The following is a 19,426-nucleotide window of genomic DNA, read 5'->3' on the forward strand; positions in this document are numbered from 1 at the left end:
TTTTTTAAAAAAAGCTACAAGAAAATCCTCCTGGATTTGTAGCCTCAGAGAAGTCATGGGTGAGTGTTGCTACTACTGTGTCTCCTGACAGTCTGACAAAGGACAAAATTCTCTGCTGTGTGCAGGTCTGATGGGTTTTCCTGCAGGGTTTCCTGGAAAACTCCCATTTTGGAGCAAAAAGAAGCCTTTTTCTAAACCACCTATTGCAGCTGTTAAGCCTTTAAGTCAGTGCTGTCCTGTATGTATTTACCAGACCCCTAGAGGTCTCTATTTCTGTAATATCAGTTATTTCACCCAGAAGGAGCTCTGAATCCTTTGAAACTTGCACAACCGTATCTGAAAGCAATGTCAAATAAATGTGGTTCCAGACTCTAGTATTGGCAATATATTGCTTTAAATCAATCACCAGTTGGACTCTGAATGGAAAAAAGGACAAAAACAAATCCAAAATAAGCTTTATTGCAAAAAAAGTGTTGTCTTACTGATACAAATGTTCAAGAGAAAGCTTTTTTTCTTAAAACGTCTCTTTTCAAAATCCCCAAACTCAACAAAAGAGAAGAAAAATCACTGAGTTTAACTTGGTGTAGTCTTTGGTCAGCACCTACATGCAGTGGAACAATCCTGGATGTACTTTGGCTATTTTCACATGTGAGATTCTGCTGCACGGCCAGTGACAGGCACCAGCTGCCACAGAAAGCACCACTGAGACACACACTTAACACATTACAGTACAAAATGTAAAAAGAAAAACAAAACAAAACAAAAAATCACTAAACTAAAACTCAAGTCATTGTACCATCATCGTTCTTACAGAACAAGCTATGATAAAATGAGGCATGTATAACTACAGCATTAATGAGATTTCTAACAAATGAACTTCAAATACACAACTTCCCTCACCTGCTTTGCAATAGCTGAGTCTGCAGGTGTGGCAGTCCTGACACAGCACTCAGGGCTCAGGAAATGCAGCCTGGTTTCGAGACAGCACCAAACAGAGTGAAACATTCTCTTCTGAGAGACATTTCCTTCAGCTGCCTGCAGGAACTAATGCCAGTTTGTGGAGCACCCTTTCTGAGCATGAGGAGTGGCTGCCTGCCTTGGCTCATGAGGTCTCTGAGGAAGGGCAGCACAGTTTGCTTCTGCAGTGCTAAGGGGATTAAAAACAGTCCAGGTATTTTGCTACAGAGCTTGCGCCTCCTCCACCATTTGTGGGTGATTCAGAACACAAACCTACAGAGCTGCAGTGAAATAGGATCTCTGCAGAGGCTGACAGTGTGATACTTGCCCTCTGCAACTTTTTTTCCCCTTTTTTTTCCTTAGCTCTCATTTGCAAGAGAACTCTAGAATATCCTACTATGTGAACAGTTTACAATCTCCCACTTCAGGATATCCTACTACACTGATCTTTCTGCTCTAGTATATTTTAGAATTACTTATAAACTGTTTGGATGCCGGTCCAAGTAGAAAAGAAAACATCTTTCAAATCTACTTCTTTTTTCCTTGATTACAAAAGTTACCTCTAAAATGTTATACCTCAAATTTATAAAACTACAGGAAAACAAGCAAGTTTCCCTTTTTGCTTACATAATTTGTTATTTTCTCCATATATTACTGCATTAAAAATAAATAAACCTCTATATTTTTTTTTTCATTAGGAATTATAGCAAAATACCCAAAGCGTTAAAGACTGCTAACAGGGGAAAAAAAAAAATAGCTCACATATTTGTGCCATTTAGTGCCTTATGATGACTTCTTGAACTTTAGCTTATTAAATATACTTTAAATCGAGGTTATATAAAAGATACAGTAACCATGATTTGCCCTTGTAAATGGAAGTTTTGGCAGCGGCAGAGTTTTAAGTCCCCCTCCTGAAAGGGCGGTTCTGCAGTCTTGACAGGATGGAAAGGAAGGGCTCTTCCCCACTGCCTTCCTCCCCTAAAACACACTTTTCCAAAGCAGACTGGCTTTGAAAACCAGATGTTCTTGGGCGTGTAGACACAAAAACAAGTGCCTGAAGAACAGGACCACGGCTAATAGAGCTGCACCCACAGCCTCAGCCTGAGGGCCTCTCCCTTCTCCCCTCGGAGGCCGCCGTCCTCATGGCCGCTCCCCAGCTGCTCCATCTCCTTCTCCTCGGGCAGGGCCACGCTGGTGATGTCCAGGGCGTGCAGCCCGGGCGCTGCCCTGCCCCTGACGGCGTGCAGGCGGCTGGCGCCGTCCCTCAGCACCATCCGGAAGGTTCCGCGCTCGTTGCCGCGGGCGATGGCGTAGCGCGCACGGCGCCTCAGGGCCGGCAGCAGCGCCAGGATGGGCTCCCGGCCGCCCAGCCTGGACATGGCCACCCGCACCTTCAGGGGACTCTCCGTGTCCAGGCTTCCCCAGCTCAGCTGCTCCGGCTGCAGGAGGGAAGAGTGGTGAGAGCAGGGGAGAGGAGTGGTCAGGGTGATCAGGAGCTCCTGCCTCCATTCCCTCCCACACGGCCCGTACAGCCTACAGGCCTCAAGCAGGCCCTGCAGCGCCTCGGAAGGCTCTGATTTCAGATGACTCTGAGAACCTGCTTAACTTCATCCTTGCAAAGAAGCCATGTAGGGGAGTGTTATGAATAGGTGTGTGAGATCACTTAAAAAAAACATCAGGGTCTCAGCAAAAGTCAGATTTAATTTTCAAGGCCGAGGCAAGATGAGGATTTCTCAGATTGCACTGCAGCCTGGAAAGGGTGCACCACCACCACCACCACCAGGAGAAACCTGTGTTTACACACAATATAATGCTCTTATGACCAACAGAAACAACAGAGAAATGTGTTTCACAACACTGCATGGAAATTCCCTGACACCATTACTGAAAATTCCATACTGTACCACTACAAAAGCAACTAAAAAAGCATAGTGAAAATAAGGAAAATTTTATGACAGGAGCAAGTAATGCAGTGCTTTAAATACTTGAACCCCATAGATGATGATAGTGATTAAAAAATGTTTGTTTTTTCACATAATTTACGGATGTCACTTTTACTGCCTAGAGAGCTCTAGAAACTGACAAGGTTAATGGTATTTTAAAAGTATAATAACAAGATGTAACAATTACAAACTCGTTTTGATTTCCTGTAACTTCCTTTTATAAGCCCACAAAAATATTAAATCTGTAATTCTCTAAAAACTTCATCAGATCTGTGAATATTGGACTTCCATCAGCCAGGTCTAATCCCCCACCTCTATGAGCAACTGAAAAACAGACACCAAGACTAAAATGATCTTCTGCACAATCTGCCCCATACTATAAATGCTGTCCAACCTTCTCCTGGCAGCAGAACATGCTGTAGACATGTCCAGTTCCCCAGGTCTCTGTAATTAAAGGAGAATTATTCCCTGAATGTACTCTGAGGAACTAGACCACATCTCACACTAGAAAGGAATCACTGCAAGCTTCAGAAACTTCATCCTTTCGCATCTATTGATGTGTTTCTTATTGTCAAATTATTACTGCCAGCAGGACCTAGGTGAGGCAGGGGGAGAAAAGAGATTTTCACCCTTAAATGGGACCTGTTTAAAAAATTTCCTCTATTTACTACTGGTGTCACATCCCTAAAAATACCTCGAGAAACATCACAGTGGTTTTTTATCCTGGTACATACCGTGTTAGCACTTCTCTTCCTCCTGCTGTCTTTTTTGGAGTAGCCATTGATTTTGCACTCGTAACACACTTCAGGGGACAAAGCATTCTCTCCATCAGCATCCCCATCCAGTGGCAGGTACTGGCCTTTGTTAAATCCCATCCCTGAGACACAGTGTCTGTGGAATGAAAGCACGTGTTTTAGTCCCTCCTTGCAGTTTTATGAACTGTGCTTGCTAAACGGAGTGTGTGTAGCCTGTGTCACACTGCATCCCCCTTCCTTGCCCTTTCCTCCGCAGGAGGGCTGTGCATTAACTTCCCTCACACTAGAGTGGCTTACTGAGGGAAATGTAAAGGCTGGCTGAAGGCTTTTAGCCTGATCTAATTTTCATTTACAAGTTCTACAGAGAAACCAAAGAAAGCCAGCCTGCCCTGTACCAGAACAATGTTAATTTGTGTTTAATGTTCTGGATTGATCAGTGATACTTAAACCCCTTAATTATCTCCTATCCTTATGCATTATCAATCCCCATTCAGCAGCTCTGTGAAGGAGTTCATGTGCTGATACTGTGGGGAGAAAGCAAAACTCGTTTAATGTTATTTATATGGTACATTTAAAATTAATGTTGTCTTGCAGGTACAGACATTTTATTTTTTATTTCTAGTTTCTGGATATTTAGCCCCAAAATAAAAAGTACTTAGCAGCTTGTCCTTAATTTGCACCTCTGCACCTTCTGAATGTGTCTTTGGTGAAAAGCTGTGTGGAGAAACTCACCCTTGTCCAAGTCTGTAATAGCCAGGTGGGCAGCCACAGAGATAACCACCCTCAGTGTTGGAGCAGCCGTAATTGCAGGGGTTCCTGGCAGAAGAACACTCGTTCACATCGTGGCAGGCATGGGAGAACTGGTCATAGGAGAACCCCGATGGGCAGACACACCTGTAACTCCCCAGGGTGTTGTAGCAAGAAGCAGAGCCACACATGTGAGGACTGGAGCACTCGTTTTCATCTGGTAAGCAAACACAAAAATATTGGTATTTTCTAGTCTGAGAGACAACAGGTCAGCATGATGCAGCTAACAAATCAGAACATCTGCAAGTCCCAGGGCTCAGCTGCATCCCTGACCTCATCATCCCATGGACACTTGGTTTCTGAAAGAGAAAAGGAGTATCAGCTTCACTTGTGGGTGTTAAAATACAGCAAAGATGACACCTCCAGTCAGTGTGACTGGATTTAGTTTCAGGGAAAAAAAAAAAAAGGTTGTGGTATGGAAAGTTGTTTTGTTAGCTGGTATGATGGTTTATTTCTCTCACCAAGGTATTTCTCTAAAACCTGTAGTTTTCCTCACCTCAGTTTTCCTCACCAGGACCACTAGTGAATGCTTTGCCATTCTCGCCTGCAGTCACTTGGAGGGAGATTATTTTGAGGACTATGATTATCAGAAACTTTAGCTGGTTTGGGGTTTTGTGGGAGCTGTTCATTGTGGGTTCTGTCACGCCTGCCCCAGTCCTTTGCTCTCATTGCTGAAGAGCAGTATTAAGCCAGGAGTGATCATGGTGATTGGGACTTCAGAGAAACTGGTTGGTTACTACTTAACGTTGAAATGGGTAGAATGAACTAATTTTTATGTATAGAATCAGAACAGCAAAGTCAGCCTAAATGAAATGTATGGCAGTGCTCAGAGTCATGCTCTGATTATTGACAAATAAACCATGAAAACAAACCTGAAAAGGTAAGTATTTGGTATTGGTCTTTATGAACAGCACTGGGGGACATTGTTTCTGTGTGTACTGGTTTTTAGTAATAAAAAAATTCCCACATTTCATTTTTTATATGATATAGCTTAGTTCAAGTGATAGATTGAATGAGACAAATCTAAACAGAACTCCTGAGCTTCCCAATTTGTCCCATTCCCTGCACAAAGAACTAATGCTGGCCTCAAGACCGTATTTTAAAAGAAGGAAATCCTTAATGCTTTCGCTGATCTTTTTTTCTCACAATAGCATTTAAATGCTATTCTGTAGCATTCTTAAATTGCTTAGGTATTTTTATGCTTTTTCATGTGGTTTTTTTTTATGACAGGTATGGTTTTTTAATGCTTTTTTCCTCAGCAGAGGTATTTACACTGATACTTTCAGGAATTCAGTGAACATTCAACGATGGGGATTTTTCACACAAGAAAGAATTTAGACCTTTCTAGGAAAGCTAATTGTCACAGTGAGTTTCAAAAGGCTGAGTGTGTTTTCTTGCTACCTCCTGTCATTGATTGACACTGGGAGTAGTACGTGAATGGAAGGAGTGGGAGACAGATACAAAAGATTTTTGTTGAACACTCCTAGTTCTGCTCTTTCTTGCCCTTGCCTGGTGCTGTCCCTATAAAAACTCTGGTACATTTGCTGTTGGTTTCCTTACCAACACACTGATTCCACTGTTTGTGCTTGATAAATCCTTGTGGGCACCCACATCTGTATCCACCCAGGATGTTTCCATCACATTCATCCACATCTGTGTGTTCAGGAGGGAAGCAGAGCATGACACAGGATTACACCCACTGCCAAACACTGCTGGATCAGAAGCTTGTTATGACCCAGCCGTGTGGTCTGGCAGCCCAAGAAGCCAAATCTGGGCTGGGCCCAGCCCAGCATGGGCAGCAGGGCAGGGGGTTCTGCCCCTCTGCCCCTCAGGCAGAGCCCACCTGCAGAGCTGCCCCAGCCCCGGGCCGGCCCAGGAAGGAGCCGGAGCTGCCGCAGCCGGGCCGGAGGAGGCTCCGGGACGGGCGGAGGGATGGAGCAGCTCTCCTACAAGGACAGACTGAGGAAGTTGGGGATGTTCAGTCTGGAGAAAAGAAGGTTTCAAGGAGACCTCAGACGCCCTTCCAGTGCCTGAAGGAGTACAGGAGAGCTGGAAAGGGCAGGTAGTGATGGGACAAGGAAGAATGGCTTTAAGCTGAAGAAGGGTAAATTTAACCTGGATATTGAGAAGGAATTGTTCCTGGCAGGGTAGGCAGGCCCTGGCACAGGGTGCCCAGAGCAGCTGGGGCTGCCCCTGGATCCCTGGCAGTGCCCAGGGCCAGGATGGACACTGGGGCAGTGGGAGGTGTCCCTGCCATGGCAGGGCTGGCACTGGATGGGATTTAAGGTCCCTTCCAATTCCAGTCATTTTGTGGTTCTATGACTTAGGACAGAGGAGCACTGTTGTAAAATAGAGGGACCATGAAGGTTTTTCTTTTGGAAAGCCTGGAAGTCAACTAATGTCCAGCTCTTTCCATCAATAATCTGATTTTAGTTCTTGAGCCTTTTCAGTACTTAATTTTGGAGAATAAACACTATTCCCAGCAATCCCACGTTGCTGCTTTAGCATAATGCTTAGAATTTGAGGGGTTTTGTAATTTCAGTTTTAAACCAACCACTTCGAGATAAGCTTTCAGTTTCCTGAGACATATTTTAGTGTTTGAATGTCAAATGTGGATGTCTTCGCAATTGACAATAAAAAGCCACATAAAAAGTCTCTGACATAAATGTTAATAAAAGGTGATAGCCACAATCATCCCACTTTCCAAATTCTAAAAACCCAGACATCTTAAATTGTATCTGCTATAGGAAATAAGTAGATTGTAAGCAATCTAATTTTTATGGTATAGTATGCAAAATGAATAGAAAATTAAAAAATAATTCTTTGTTTTATAAGCACACCAGGACATATGCCCTTCATGAGAGCAAAGTAAACTGACAGGAGATACATCTTAGTAGAACTTCTAGCTGCATATATTGTGCACTGCTGTTCTAGAAATAGGCTCTAAATATCAATTCCTGATAGAGTGTTTAAAACAGAGTTGCTGGCATTTTGAGAGGCCATAAATTTCTTCATGTAGGCTCTTGCATTTTTATTTCTCAGCAGCCAGGTGGCCCTGTACTGCCTTTTATTTTCTTCTTTGCTCAATACCACTGAGAAGTCTGGAGCTGTCAAATAGAGATTTCCTAACTGAGGCTTCCCCTTGGGCCAATAGAGAGAGATATGGCTCATCAGTATAACCTGCATTTTAACTGTTATAATTATCTTACTGAATGCAGTGAATTGGCCTTCTCATTGTGTAACTCTGTGGTAGGAGAAGTAAGCACAGAATTTAGAATCTAATCTAATTAGAATTAGCCAAAATGAAAATTGTAGAGAGATTCTCTCTAGACATATGAAGACATAAATATAAAAAAGTCCTACAACTACTTTACTTTTAGATGCATAAACCTATGTGAAGCTGAAAACAACTGTTGAAGAGTTCAACTAAAGAATCACCTATTTATCTTATTTTCTGTAAAAATTACTTGTGACAATATGTTCTTGCATATGCTTTTGTTATACTTACAATCAATCAATCAGTCTAATACTTTCCAATTTCTTTTTGTAATTCCTTTTACTGTGGCTGGTGCTCTGTTTTCTCTGTCTTTACATCAAATGGTTCACTAGAAACTGAAGTAAGGATTCACACCATAAAAAATCTAACTGTTCCTAGTTACCTTCACAGTTTAATCCAGTAGAATCCAGAGAAAATCCCCTTTGACATTCACAGGTAAAACTTCCAGGAGTGTTTTGGCAAATTCCTTTTGATCCACAGAGTGATGGATGAGAACCACATTCATTGTTATCTTCAAAATACAGAGGAAAGAGAAGATTGGTTTACCTTGTAGCATGATGTTGGACATGTTCATGTAACGTAAAAACAAAATCCACAAAGGTGCAGCATTTTATTTTGTACCTTTTAATTTTTAAATGCCACATGAACTGAAGACTCATGCATAGCTATAAGTAATTAATGAATTGGAAGTTCAGTTGTGATACAAGTGCGGAAGAGCAGGCATGTAACTGCTGATATTGAAAAAAGGCTGCCCTTTTGTGTTAGCTGAACTAAAACAGTTTCAGTTGGCAAGATTTATACATATACTTAAGATCTGAAGACATCTGTATAAACTAAAAAAAGAAAATGCAGTCTGGTTTTGGTTAACTACATTTTAAATGAGATTTTAATAATTCACCCTTTTGTCTCCATGTGGTTATAGTTAGAACACAATAACATGTATTAAATATGTACAACTCTTTACTAACCAAGAAAACAGAAATAGTGGACAGACTAGATAGACTCATTTTTTCTTTAGCTATAATTGCTGCTTTTCAAAATCTGTTTTCTGCCCTCTTGACACTATTGCTCTGCATAAAGAGCACAAGAGATAGCTGAGAATGTTGTTCTTACAGAAAAGCTTATGAAAGAAAACCAGTGTTTTTCTTACCAATACAAGCTGTGCGATGTTGTGTAAAACCTGGTGGACATTTGCATGTGAAGCCTCCAAGGGTGTTGACACAGAGAAACTGACAATTGTGTTGTTTGGTTTGACATTCATCAAGATCTGAAAGTAAGAGATGTTGCTGTCTTAAAAAAGTCAACAAAGAGGCACATTTAATCAAATTTGATAACATACCACACTTCCAAACCACTTCCTTTGAAGTTAAGCTGTAACCAAATTAAAAGGTCCTGTGTATAACCTTCTTACCTTTACATGTCTTTCCATCTTCCTGAAGGACATAGCCCCGGGGGCATGAGCACTGATAGCTCCCTTCTGAGTTCTTGCAGATAAAATTGCATGGTCTGGGGGACTGGGAGCACTCATCAAGATCTAACCAGAGGAAAATACTAAGTTATCTTTTGTCCTCGTCTCTCTGACAGAAAGATGTTTGCTACACAGCACAAGGTTTTAGAGAAATATGCTCATAGAAGAAAGCCCCCCATTTACATTTGTTCAGGGTTCCTATTCCTTTCTCTAGGAATGTGTTGCTGTGGAAATTATGTGGGGCTGCTACTACCACAACAAACTGTCTTGAAGGAGTAATACACTAGAGTGAGAGTGGCATTGGTATTTTCATCTAAGCAACAAATATTTACTTTTTGGTATTCTACAGAATACTTGTACCATCAAAACAAAAATAAAGCGGGAAAATTGTAGAAGTGAAGTACTGAGCTGGTTTGCCACTTAAAGTGGTTGTACAGCTTTAACCAACTTCAGTGATCATTCTACTGCAGGAATACCGCCAGCAGAGCTTGTTCCTTCATATCCCCAAATGAAACACAAAACCAGAAATGCACATTAAGAAAGAAAAATAAAGGACATGAGATAAAAGAGACAAAAAAATGGTTTGTGACAAGTGTTTACAAAGGTTGCTACATCACTGTGTAACAACTGAAAAAAATAACTGATGACTAATTCAACTGATGATTAATTAGTGAATCTTACCATTACAAGATGTGCCAGTTATGTCAGTGGTATAGCCAGCTTTGCAGAAGCACCGGAAGGAGCCCATGGTGTTAATGCACTGCCCATTCCTGCACAGGTTTGGCAGGACCTTACACTCATCAATATCTGCATAGAAATTATTAAATATGCCATGTCTCAATTTTAAATTATACTTTTTTCTTCTCTTCCATTTTTTCTGTTCCTCATCATCATGCTTCTGACAGGAACTTTCTCCCTTCTCCCTCTTTAAAAATGGATCTGATTCCAAAGCCAAACATCTTTCAAATTTAATTTATGTTCTTTGCACCAACACCTTCCTGCTGTTTCACTGGGTACTCAGATTCCAGTTTTGCTAACTCCAAATAAAAACCCATACAAGAGCATTTTCTTACAACTACTTCCATGTCGAAAATTATCACCAACATTAAAAAATACACATTAGCTTCTTTCTGTGTGGAAATAGTACCTGCAAAGCATTCTGAGATCATTGTTAAATGAGATGGTTGCTGCCTTTGCCACGTGTCCAAGTGTTCGGCAATACAAAAACTTTGGGATAATTTCTAGCTTTTAGTTACTGGTTGGTACTTCCAACCAGATCCTAATCCTGATATTTCTGCCCAATTGATCTGTTTGCAGCTACTGCCAAATGTGTTTTTAATTTCTGCTCTCTCAGTATTATTTGAAAAATCAAACTCTTGTTGTTTAACAGGAAATTCTCCGAAGGAACTTCAAAGAGAATTCTTGCATTTTCTTAAGCATGCCAGCATATGCTTTTCCCCTTTTCTGCCTCTTTTCATCCCTGCAAATACCTCTTCCATCTGTGGTGTAGCCTGCTCCGTGTGGACAGAGTTTCTTGTACTGGGTGGTTCCGGCCAGGGGGCAGAGCCTGCACTGGTTGCCCCAGCCCCGGCCGCCGTCACAGCAGCACTCGGACCTGGTGACAAGGCTCTGGCTGCTGGAAGCCATCTGGCACATCGTCTGCAGAACTTCAGCAAAACAAAACCCCCGGCGATTATCTGAGAGGGAGAAGGAGAGAGGCTGGAATTGGGAAGGAGATTAAGCTCTGCTACATTTTAAGCACCTGGTGTATTATTCTGGCTGTCAATATATGCAAGCAGCAGAAGGTTATTAGCTACCATCAGGTCCATCTTGATTTAGCCTTTCAGAATTGTTGTGTGTTCTGGTAATATGCTGCCATTCCAAATACATCCAAGACACCCCTAATGCTCAGTGTCTGCATGAGCTACGTAAGAGTTTTTCTTCTAGGAAAGCTGTGCTCTTCGTGCTAAAGCAGGCTGAGGGCAAAACTGAGCTTCCACTGCAGCTGCCTATGTTGTGTTTGCATTTCAATGATTTATTTGGAGTGGGGTTAGAAGTTTGTTTTGTTTGTTTTTTTAACTGGCCAAAATAACACATTTGATCACCTAATTATCCTGCTGTGGTTTAAATAAAAAATCCTTACAATTTAAAAGTGTATATGTAACTCATTACTTTTTCATTGATACTCCTAGATTTTGTTGGGGAAAAATTAGAATTGTATGGGTTTATTGTTGGTATGGTCTTGTCTAATTCGATTTTAATGTTAAAACTTTTTGGTTAATGCCTATCAATAATGAAAGGGGAAGCAAAGTTTTAAAGTCATGGGGCTCCTACAGGTTACTTTCAAACAGGAAGCTGAGGAGAAAAGAAATCCGAGTTTCCCATGCTACTACAAACTCCAAATCTTGCAGAGATTTAATCTTCTATATAGAAGATAAAATATCTTCTATCTTCTATGTCACCAGTCTTATTTTTTTATCAAAATGGAAACACTGTCAATTACTGATCTGAGAATCCTTATGTTTTTAAATAGAAGATTTTCCTTTTTTTCTCTCAAAACCAATAGTGACCCCTCAGAATGTGTAAATGTATCAATACTCAGCTGACCTTGTCTTTTACAGATTAGAAGAACCTGTAAAATTCTTAAAAGAATTAGGCAGAAAGCAAACTTTGGCTTTAGGAAAGACTTAATTTGTCCACCTGGTAACTTAACTTTTCACATCAAATAAAGCTGTCCTCACTGAAAGTGTCAGTTCTGTGAAACAAAATATGTGCTGTAGTAATTTGCAAGACTCTGCAGATTTCTGTTCTCCCAGAAATGGGTATTGTGCAGGTCTTTATGGACATTATGACCTGAAAAACACATAAATGCTTTGTCCCCACTTTGAGATGTGGAATGAATTTTATGGTAAGTGGAATGTAAAGGGTTTGCACAATGTATTTAAAACAATGTAATCTTGTGACTTAATGCTCATACTATAATTCAGAAGAAATTCTGTGTTTCTGCCAGATCCATTTTTCATTGTAATTTCTAACTCAGGAAACCTGAAAGAAAAAGCAGCAAAAAGCAAACCTTCCCAAAGGCAGAAAATAATAGGAAAATTGCATATTAAATATAGAAAAGCAATAATGACCTCCAAACAGGGTATTTCCTTGGCATTAATGACTGGCTGGGGTTAACAGACTGCAGTTTTCTCTTCCCATCTGGTTCTAATCCTCAGGAAATACTCTGCACTTCAATGTTATTGCTTTGCCATGAAGTCAGCACACTCCTCAATTTAGAGGGAGCTGGTTTTACAGTAATGGCATAAGATAATGATGGGTTTTTTCATGCAAGAATACATAAATAAATAAATAAATAAATAAATAAATAAATAAATAAATAAATAAATAAATACACCCTTTCAGTACTGTATGTACACCGGACACTGGTCAAGAAAAAGTAAATTTTTGCAGGTGTCTTTGACTCTAAAAAAGGGAATGATGAATTTTGTGGTGCAAATGACAAATATGAACGTATTAAAAAGAAAATACAGGTTGATGAACATAAACTCTTCATCAGCATTTATCTTGCAGGCCTGCTTCAAAAAAAAAAAATTCGTGCCATTTTCTGGTAAAATCATAGTATTTTATGTCTGAATTAAAGGTGCAGAAAATGCAGATACCTAGCTGCCATATGGTGCTTAAGATCCCATTCTGAATAAGCAAACACTCAATTTTACTCTGCATCCGTTTTTGAAATATCTCAGGGCAACTAAACTCTCCTTCTTTAAAAATCCCTGTATTTTATCCACATTTATGTCCTATGGAATTAAAACACTTCTTTGTGAGGCCTGATTGCTACAAGTTGTTAACTCCCATCATTATCTAATAATATTTAATAATATAATTAAATTTTGTATAATTATTTAACTAAGAAGTGTAATTGTTTAATTTCTGTATATATGAGAGCTGATAGCTTTTCAGAAGCCTAATTTTCTCTCTACATTTACACTGTAATGTGAGATGGAATGTGTACAGGAGAGACATTTACCAAGACACTCAGTGCCTGATGGGCTGGACAGGAATCCTTCATTGCATTCACATCTGTAGCTCCCAACAACATTCACACAACGCCCATTTTCACAGACACCTGGCTTGGAGCGGCACTCGTTTTCATCTTTACAAAAAAATATAACAACATCAATAACAATTATGACAGTAACAGTAAACACAAAGAACAAAAATATAACATAATTACATCGACAACAACCACAGCAATTCATTACAAGAAAATAAATCAGAATTTCTAGAATACATTAAATATTCAATGTAGCATTTGAAAAATATTTTCAAGATGTGGAAAAATCAACTGATTAAGACTGGAAAGGGCTTTCAAAGGAGCATGATCCTATTTCATTCCTTCTGTACTTCATCCCAGGACAAAAGCTTTAATTGCTTCACAGTTTATAACAAGAAGCAGAAAACACAGCAAAGCAAGCTGCAGTCACAACATTTATCTGGTAAGTAAAATTTAAATAAAGTTGGAATACATGCATGATTTGAGTGATAAATCTTCACTCTGTAATCATCAAGAGTCTATGAATACACTTCATCTCTCCCACAGTAAGTCCTGAAAGTTTATAGTCCTCATGTATTCTTTTCAATAATGGCACACATACTGTAAGCAATTACACAATTTTTTTAGACATTTATAATAAACCTCAGGTTCTTTAAAGATACAATTATATACCAAAAGAAAGGAAAAAATCTTGCTAATAAAGATTATTTTCTGGAAAAAAAAATCATAAAGATTCCTGAAAGAGAGTAGTCATTCTCTTGCTGAAGGAACATTTTTATAAAATACTTCTATTTAAAACATTCATTAAGATGGATGTTTATTTTTTTTCCCCCCCTGGAGAATTTTGGAATGGTCCTGGTTTTTTTTCTATATACCAGAAAAAAGCACAATTTGCTGAAATATAGCTATTGTCTTCCCCTCAACAAATTGAGTAAATGATGGAGAAAAGGTGTTTTTTACTTCCAGAATGGGGAATTGTTTTGACCTATGGCAGTTTCCATATCTTTCATCCTTTATGGCATCTATAGTTGCTTTCAGAATCCTAGGAGTCTTAATTATTTAAAGAAGTAACACATTATTTATACTAATGCTAAAGGAAATGTAATTTTTTATTTATGAAAATCTTGCTTCCTATCCATAAAATGAGGTCTCATTTTTTTGGCTAATTAATTTTTTAGATGTAACAACTGTCTAAAAAACTTCTGGATTTAGCTTTAGAGCAATGAAGTTTTTATTCTTATTAGTCAGTTAGAACTCATGTTAAAACAAAATGGAAAGTTTAAGATGCATAGTATCATTAGATATCTTAAATGTCCTTCATTAGTTATTATTTTTCATTATATATATATATACACACACACACATACATATACACACACACACACACATATACATACATATATATACATATACATATACCTATAAAAGAATTTTTAAATTTTTTTGCTTTTGTATATTCCATTAGATGCCTTCTTCCCCTTCTAAGCTTTACCTGTGCATCCTTCTCCATCAGGTCTCTGGGTCATCCCAGGAGGACAAATGCACACAAAGGTACCAATGAGATTTTTGCAAATCATGCCTCTTGATTCACAGTCATGGAGACCTTCAGCACACTCATCTAGATCTGGAAAAAAAATATATTTTTTGTGTTTGAACTTTCTTCCAGTAGCTTCAATTTCTGAAGAAATCTTCAAGGGAAAAGATGTACAGGCTTCCCTAAGTAAAAGCACTGAAGGGAAAGTCCAAAATCTATGATTATATGCAGTTATCTTGATCCACATGAGCTGTATCATCTTGTCATGGTAAAGATGAAATTCACCATTGTGACACTCTTAGCTTTGCAGTCCCCACCAAGGGTTACACTTGACCACAAAAACACTAAATACTGCTTTTCTGTGAGTTCTGAAAGAGCAAATCATCACCTGCTGGGCTGTTTGCTACATTCCACTCAGAGGATGAATGCAAGATGCACAGAAATATTTGGGTTATGCGCTGGTGATGGAAGGTGGGGAGAAGTTTACACATCAGCCATTACCTTTGCACATCTTCTGGTCTTCCCTTAGCTCATATCCCACTGGGCAGGTGCACTCATAGGAGCCGTAAGTGTTGATACAACGAAAAGCACACAGCAGGGGGTTCTGAGCACACTCATTGATATCTGAGCAGAGAGAAACAAACAGGCATTCTCTATCACGTTTCAAAATAATCACCAAGAAAGTTTCATTACACCTATGTTTCTCTTTTCAGCTAAAATTATTAGAAAGGTAATTTAAACTATTAGCTTTTGAGCAACTACAGAAAATTCAAATAATGCTCTGTTTAAGAATAATGGCGTGGTGTATATATATAGAACTACTTGAATTCAGTATGGCAAGCTAGGGCAGGCCTATTTCAGATTTTTATTATATGCTCATATTTAATGTACTTTTGTGTGATGAGAAATGTCAGCTGCAGAAAGCAAACTAATTATGACTCATAAAATACAACATTTTTGAGTATGCCCCACACGGGGCATTCCCATTGAGTGTGGGAAGTCCTGTGATAAACTAAAAGTTCTGATTAAAGCAATTCAGATTTCTTTTCCGATGACAGATTTGAAAGCATAGAAACTTTGTTTTCCTCCCAGCTACTACAGCATGAAAAACATGGCTAATGAAATAATTTGAATGCTGTGGACTGGACAAAAGCCAAAGGAAAAAAAAATGAAGAGGACAGGTTACCTTCACAATTCATCATTGGGCCTGGCTCAAATCCTTCGTGACAGCTGCACTCAAAGCTGCCAACCACGTTAGAGCACGTTCCGTTTCCACAGGGGTTGCCAATGGAACATTCATCTGTATCTGTTCATAACAAATAATGCAGAGTGAAGGAAACTGAGACAAGTTGTGCTTTCAGTTCAAGAGTTCCAGTTCCTATAACTGCACCCACCTATGCAATGCACTCCTGTGAAATCCAAGTTGTACCCCATGGGGCACTCGCAGCGGAACGATCCATCAGTATTGATGCAGTGACCATTGGAGCAAATCCCTGGGCTTTCAAGACATTCATTGACATCTAAAAAGCAGGAAGATATTAACAGCCACTCAGCTGATGCATTTCAAGTCTCAAAAAAAGCATTTAAAAAAACCTAAGCACCCTAGTATGTTTGTCTCGAGCCATGTACTTCACAAAATGTTCTTTTAACATATTTTACAGGTCAGCCTCTTGTCACCAGGAGCTGTGAGGAGTAAACTGTCACATGCTATAATATCCAAGTATAGTTTTAAGCATTAATATTTTTTATATTCAGAAAAATAGCTACCTTCACGTGTATCATCAATTCCAGGAATAGTTCCATGACCATATGGGCACAGGTCCTGAAAAGCAACTGTAGAAATACATTTTCTTTAGAACACAGAGCAAGTGAGAGACAGAATCATGACAGATGGTTAAAGTCATCCAAAAAGGATACTAGTTCAGGTCTCTACAGAGCAAAACCAAGAAATTAGTATTTCTCTTTGTCTGTGGTGTCTTCCATATAATTTTGCTCCTTTTGCTGACTTGAAAAATCATTCTAGAAAAAGTCACTGAGAGCAAATGTCAGAACATCTCTCTTTCTAATGAACAAAAAGGACAACACCAACGTGCTCCTCCTTTTCCCCCAGAAACAAATTTTAAAATTTAAATGTGTACCTTCCTCTTCCTTTGGACAGAGCTCACAAGGATCACCCCATCCTTCTCCTGGCATTTTACTGCAGCAACACTTGGCCTTTGTGGTGTTGAAAGCCTTTGGCACTGAGCACTTCCCATTCTCAAAGTTGGTGAAACAAAAGCTCTGACGAGTATCTAGGAGAAGAAATCACAGTTATGCAGAGAAATAACCTTCTCCCAAATCAGACAATGACTGTCCCTGGGATATTTTATGAAAAATCCCTTTGCCAGGATTTCTTCTCCTGAGAAGCTGGGAAGCTTCAGCTTCTCCCTGTTTTGCTCCTCTGGAATGTGATTTGGAGAATTGGTTACTCAGCATGTGAATTGTTTTTATTTAATGGCAAATCACAGCCAACTGTGCTGGACTCTCTGAGTCTGTCACAGGTTTTTATTATCATTCTTGTTTTAGCCTTCTGATGTCTCTTTTCCTTTTCTTTAGTATAGTTTTAGTGTATCATTTTTCTTATAATATCATATCATATATCATATCATATAATATCATATCATTTCATAATAAATCAGCCTTCTGAGAACTTGGGAGTCAGATTCTCATCTCTCAGTCCCCTCATCCTGGGGACCCTCACAGCACCACAAGTGATGACTGTCTACCCTGAGAGAAATAACCTTAGACCTGTATTTTTCATACTTTTAAAAAATCACTTAGCAATCCTCGTAAAGATGCAAACTGGGAGGGGTTTCCACAGAATGTCTGTTATCTTTTAGACTGAGTTTTGCATCCCTGACCCATGAACTCACCAAAGCACCTCCTCCTGTTATCAGACAGCACAAAACCTGTGGGACAGATGCACTGGAAGCCTCCGGGGGTGTTGGTACAGGACCCGAAGAGGCAGATGTTGGGATCCTCGTTACACTCGTTAATATCTGTAAAGCAACAGAGACAACTTCACCATAGCCCCACCTGCTGTGAACCCCGTGGTCAAGGAAGATGGTTTATTGACTGATTGAACTGAATCAGTTTCTAATAAAATGACCAAGAGTTAAAGCTGTAGGTTTCACTGACTCCTTCAAATTAGCATTTCTCACTGGCATGCACCTTCTTTTCCAAACACCATTCCCTGCTCTGCATTATACTCAAAATATAAACAATAAACAAATGCTTTTAGAATGTATTTCCCATAGGAACAATACTTTTCTGTAAACAAAAATGTATCTATAAAACATCCAAAGATTATTTTTTAAAATCTGTACGTTGGTAGTTTTTTTAAATGAAAGGTATACTTTTTTCATGCTTCCTGTCAGATTCGGGGACTGAAACTATAGCTAGTTATTAGCAGAGTAAAACCTTTACTTGTATTTACATGCCCAAATTAATATTTGGCAGTCTTCTACTGCCACTCTCATTGTGTTATTTAAAATGTATTCCTGTTCTACTGAATAATCTATAAGCTATTACTATTACTGTAAGAAGAGAGTTAAGATTTATTTTTTAATAGCAGTATATCATTAAATATTATATTAAATAATTATCAAAAGCACAACCCAAAGTATTAGTGTTTAGTGTAAATTTCTAAGTGCCCCTAAAGTTGTGCAGCTCAAACAGCATCAGGCGTACATCCCTCACTGTACAGACAACAGACAAAGAAGGAAAATATATTAAGAGACCCTTAATTTTTCATATCTATTATTCAAAAATATATTTTCACTTATCCTATTCTACAAACACTAAAAGAATATATAAGCTGCCTTGCTAAGGTCATTTTTAAAAGGTAATTATAATCTGTTAAATTGTGAGATGCCTTTTAGTAATCTTCAAAGTACAACGCTTTTTGAGTCTTTCAGTAAGGAATATTGGAAGAACCATCACAAAAGCCTGTAGCTATATAAGCATTCTACAATAAAAGTCACACAGAGCTTGACCCAAGTATAGGCAGGAACAAGGCTCTCTCCATGAAAATTAGCTTCATGGATGTTGAATACTCAAATTTGTAGTGCCATTTTTGTCTGTATTTACTGAATTCTCTGCTGTATCAAATTATAGAAAATTGCCCAGGTAAGAAGACAATGGAAATACAATCTTCATTATTTGGAAAATGTTAGTGGAGTGAAGGAAGAAATCAGGTGGGAGTAGATTCTGTGATATAACTTCTGAGAAATACTACCTTGAGTCCCAGGTAGCTTCCCAGGCTACATTCTGTGTGAAGCATTCTAAATCAGCTTATTCCAGAGAAAATGATAAATAATTTCCCAGTTGCTGTGATAGCTGTTAATATAAAAAGCTCAGCAATTCAGCTGCATAGGAAAGTTGCTCTTTTGAAGTGCTCATTATTAGTGCAGTTAATGGTTTGGGATAAGGCTCTTTCTGTGGCCACGATGGAGAGGTGACTACCCAGACTGTGGAAGTAAACAAGTCCTTTTCCCTTTATTCCTGTACAATGGAGGGGAACATATCCCATGGGTTGGTGAAAGCTAAGAACTTTTCTGTGGCCCCAGTTCTGTTTTCTCCTGCAT

At 39.1% G+C, this 19,426-nt stretch overlaps 1 protein-coding gene across 1 annotated transcript in view; it reads right to left on the minus strand.

Moving 5' to 3' along the window:
- Window positions 1–2,030: 2,030 nt before the first annotated feature.
- FBN2 (fibrillin 2) overlaps window positions 2,031–19,426 on the minus strand; it is a gene marked incomplete at both ends in the record, with an annotated part of 118,672 nt that continues 101,276 nt past the window's right edge. The window contains 17 exon segments of the mRNA XM_084224742.1: window positions 2,031–2,396; window positions 3,635–3,791; window positions 4,388–4,619; window positions 6,023–6,115; window positions 8,122–8,250; window positions 8,890–9,006; window positions 9,151–9,273; window positions 9,889–10,014; window positions 10,698–10,904; window positions 13,241–13,366; window positions 14,760–14,891; window positions 15,303–15,425; window positions 15,988–16,107; window positions 16,196–16,321; window positions 16,569–16,634; window positions 16,940–17,092; window positions 17,714–17,839. Coding sequence (XP_084080868.1) covers window positions 2,031–2,396; window positions 3,635–3,791; window positions 4,388–4,619; window positions 6,023–6,115; window positions 8,122–8,250; window positions 8,890–9,006; window positions 9,151–9,273; window positions 9,889–10,014; window positions 10,698–10,904; window positions 13,241–13,366; window positions 14,760–14,891; window positions 15,303–15,425; window positions 15,988–16,107; window positions 16,196–16,321; window positions 16,569–16,634; window positions 16,940–17,092; window positions 17,714–17,839 — 2,522 coding nt within the window.

The sequence above is a fragment of the Fringilla coelebs genome, assembly GCF_963513975.1.
Source record: "Fringilla coelebs genome assembly, chromosome: Z".
NCBI lineage: Eukaryota > Metazoa > Chordata > Aves > Passeriformes > Fringillidae > Fringilla > Fringilla coelebs.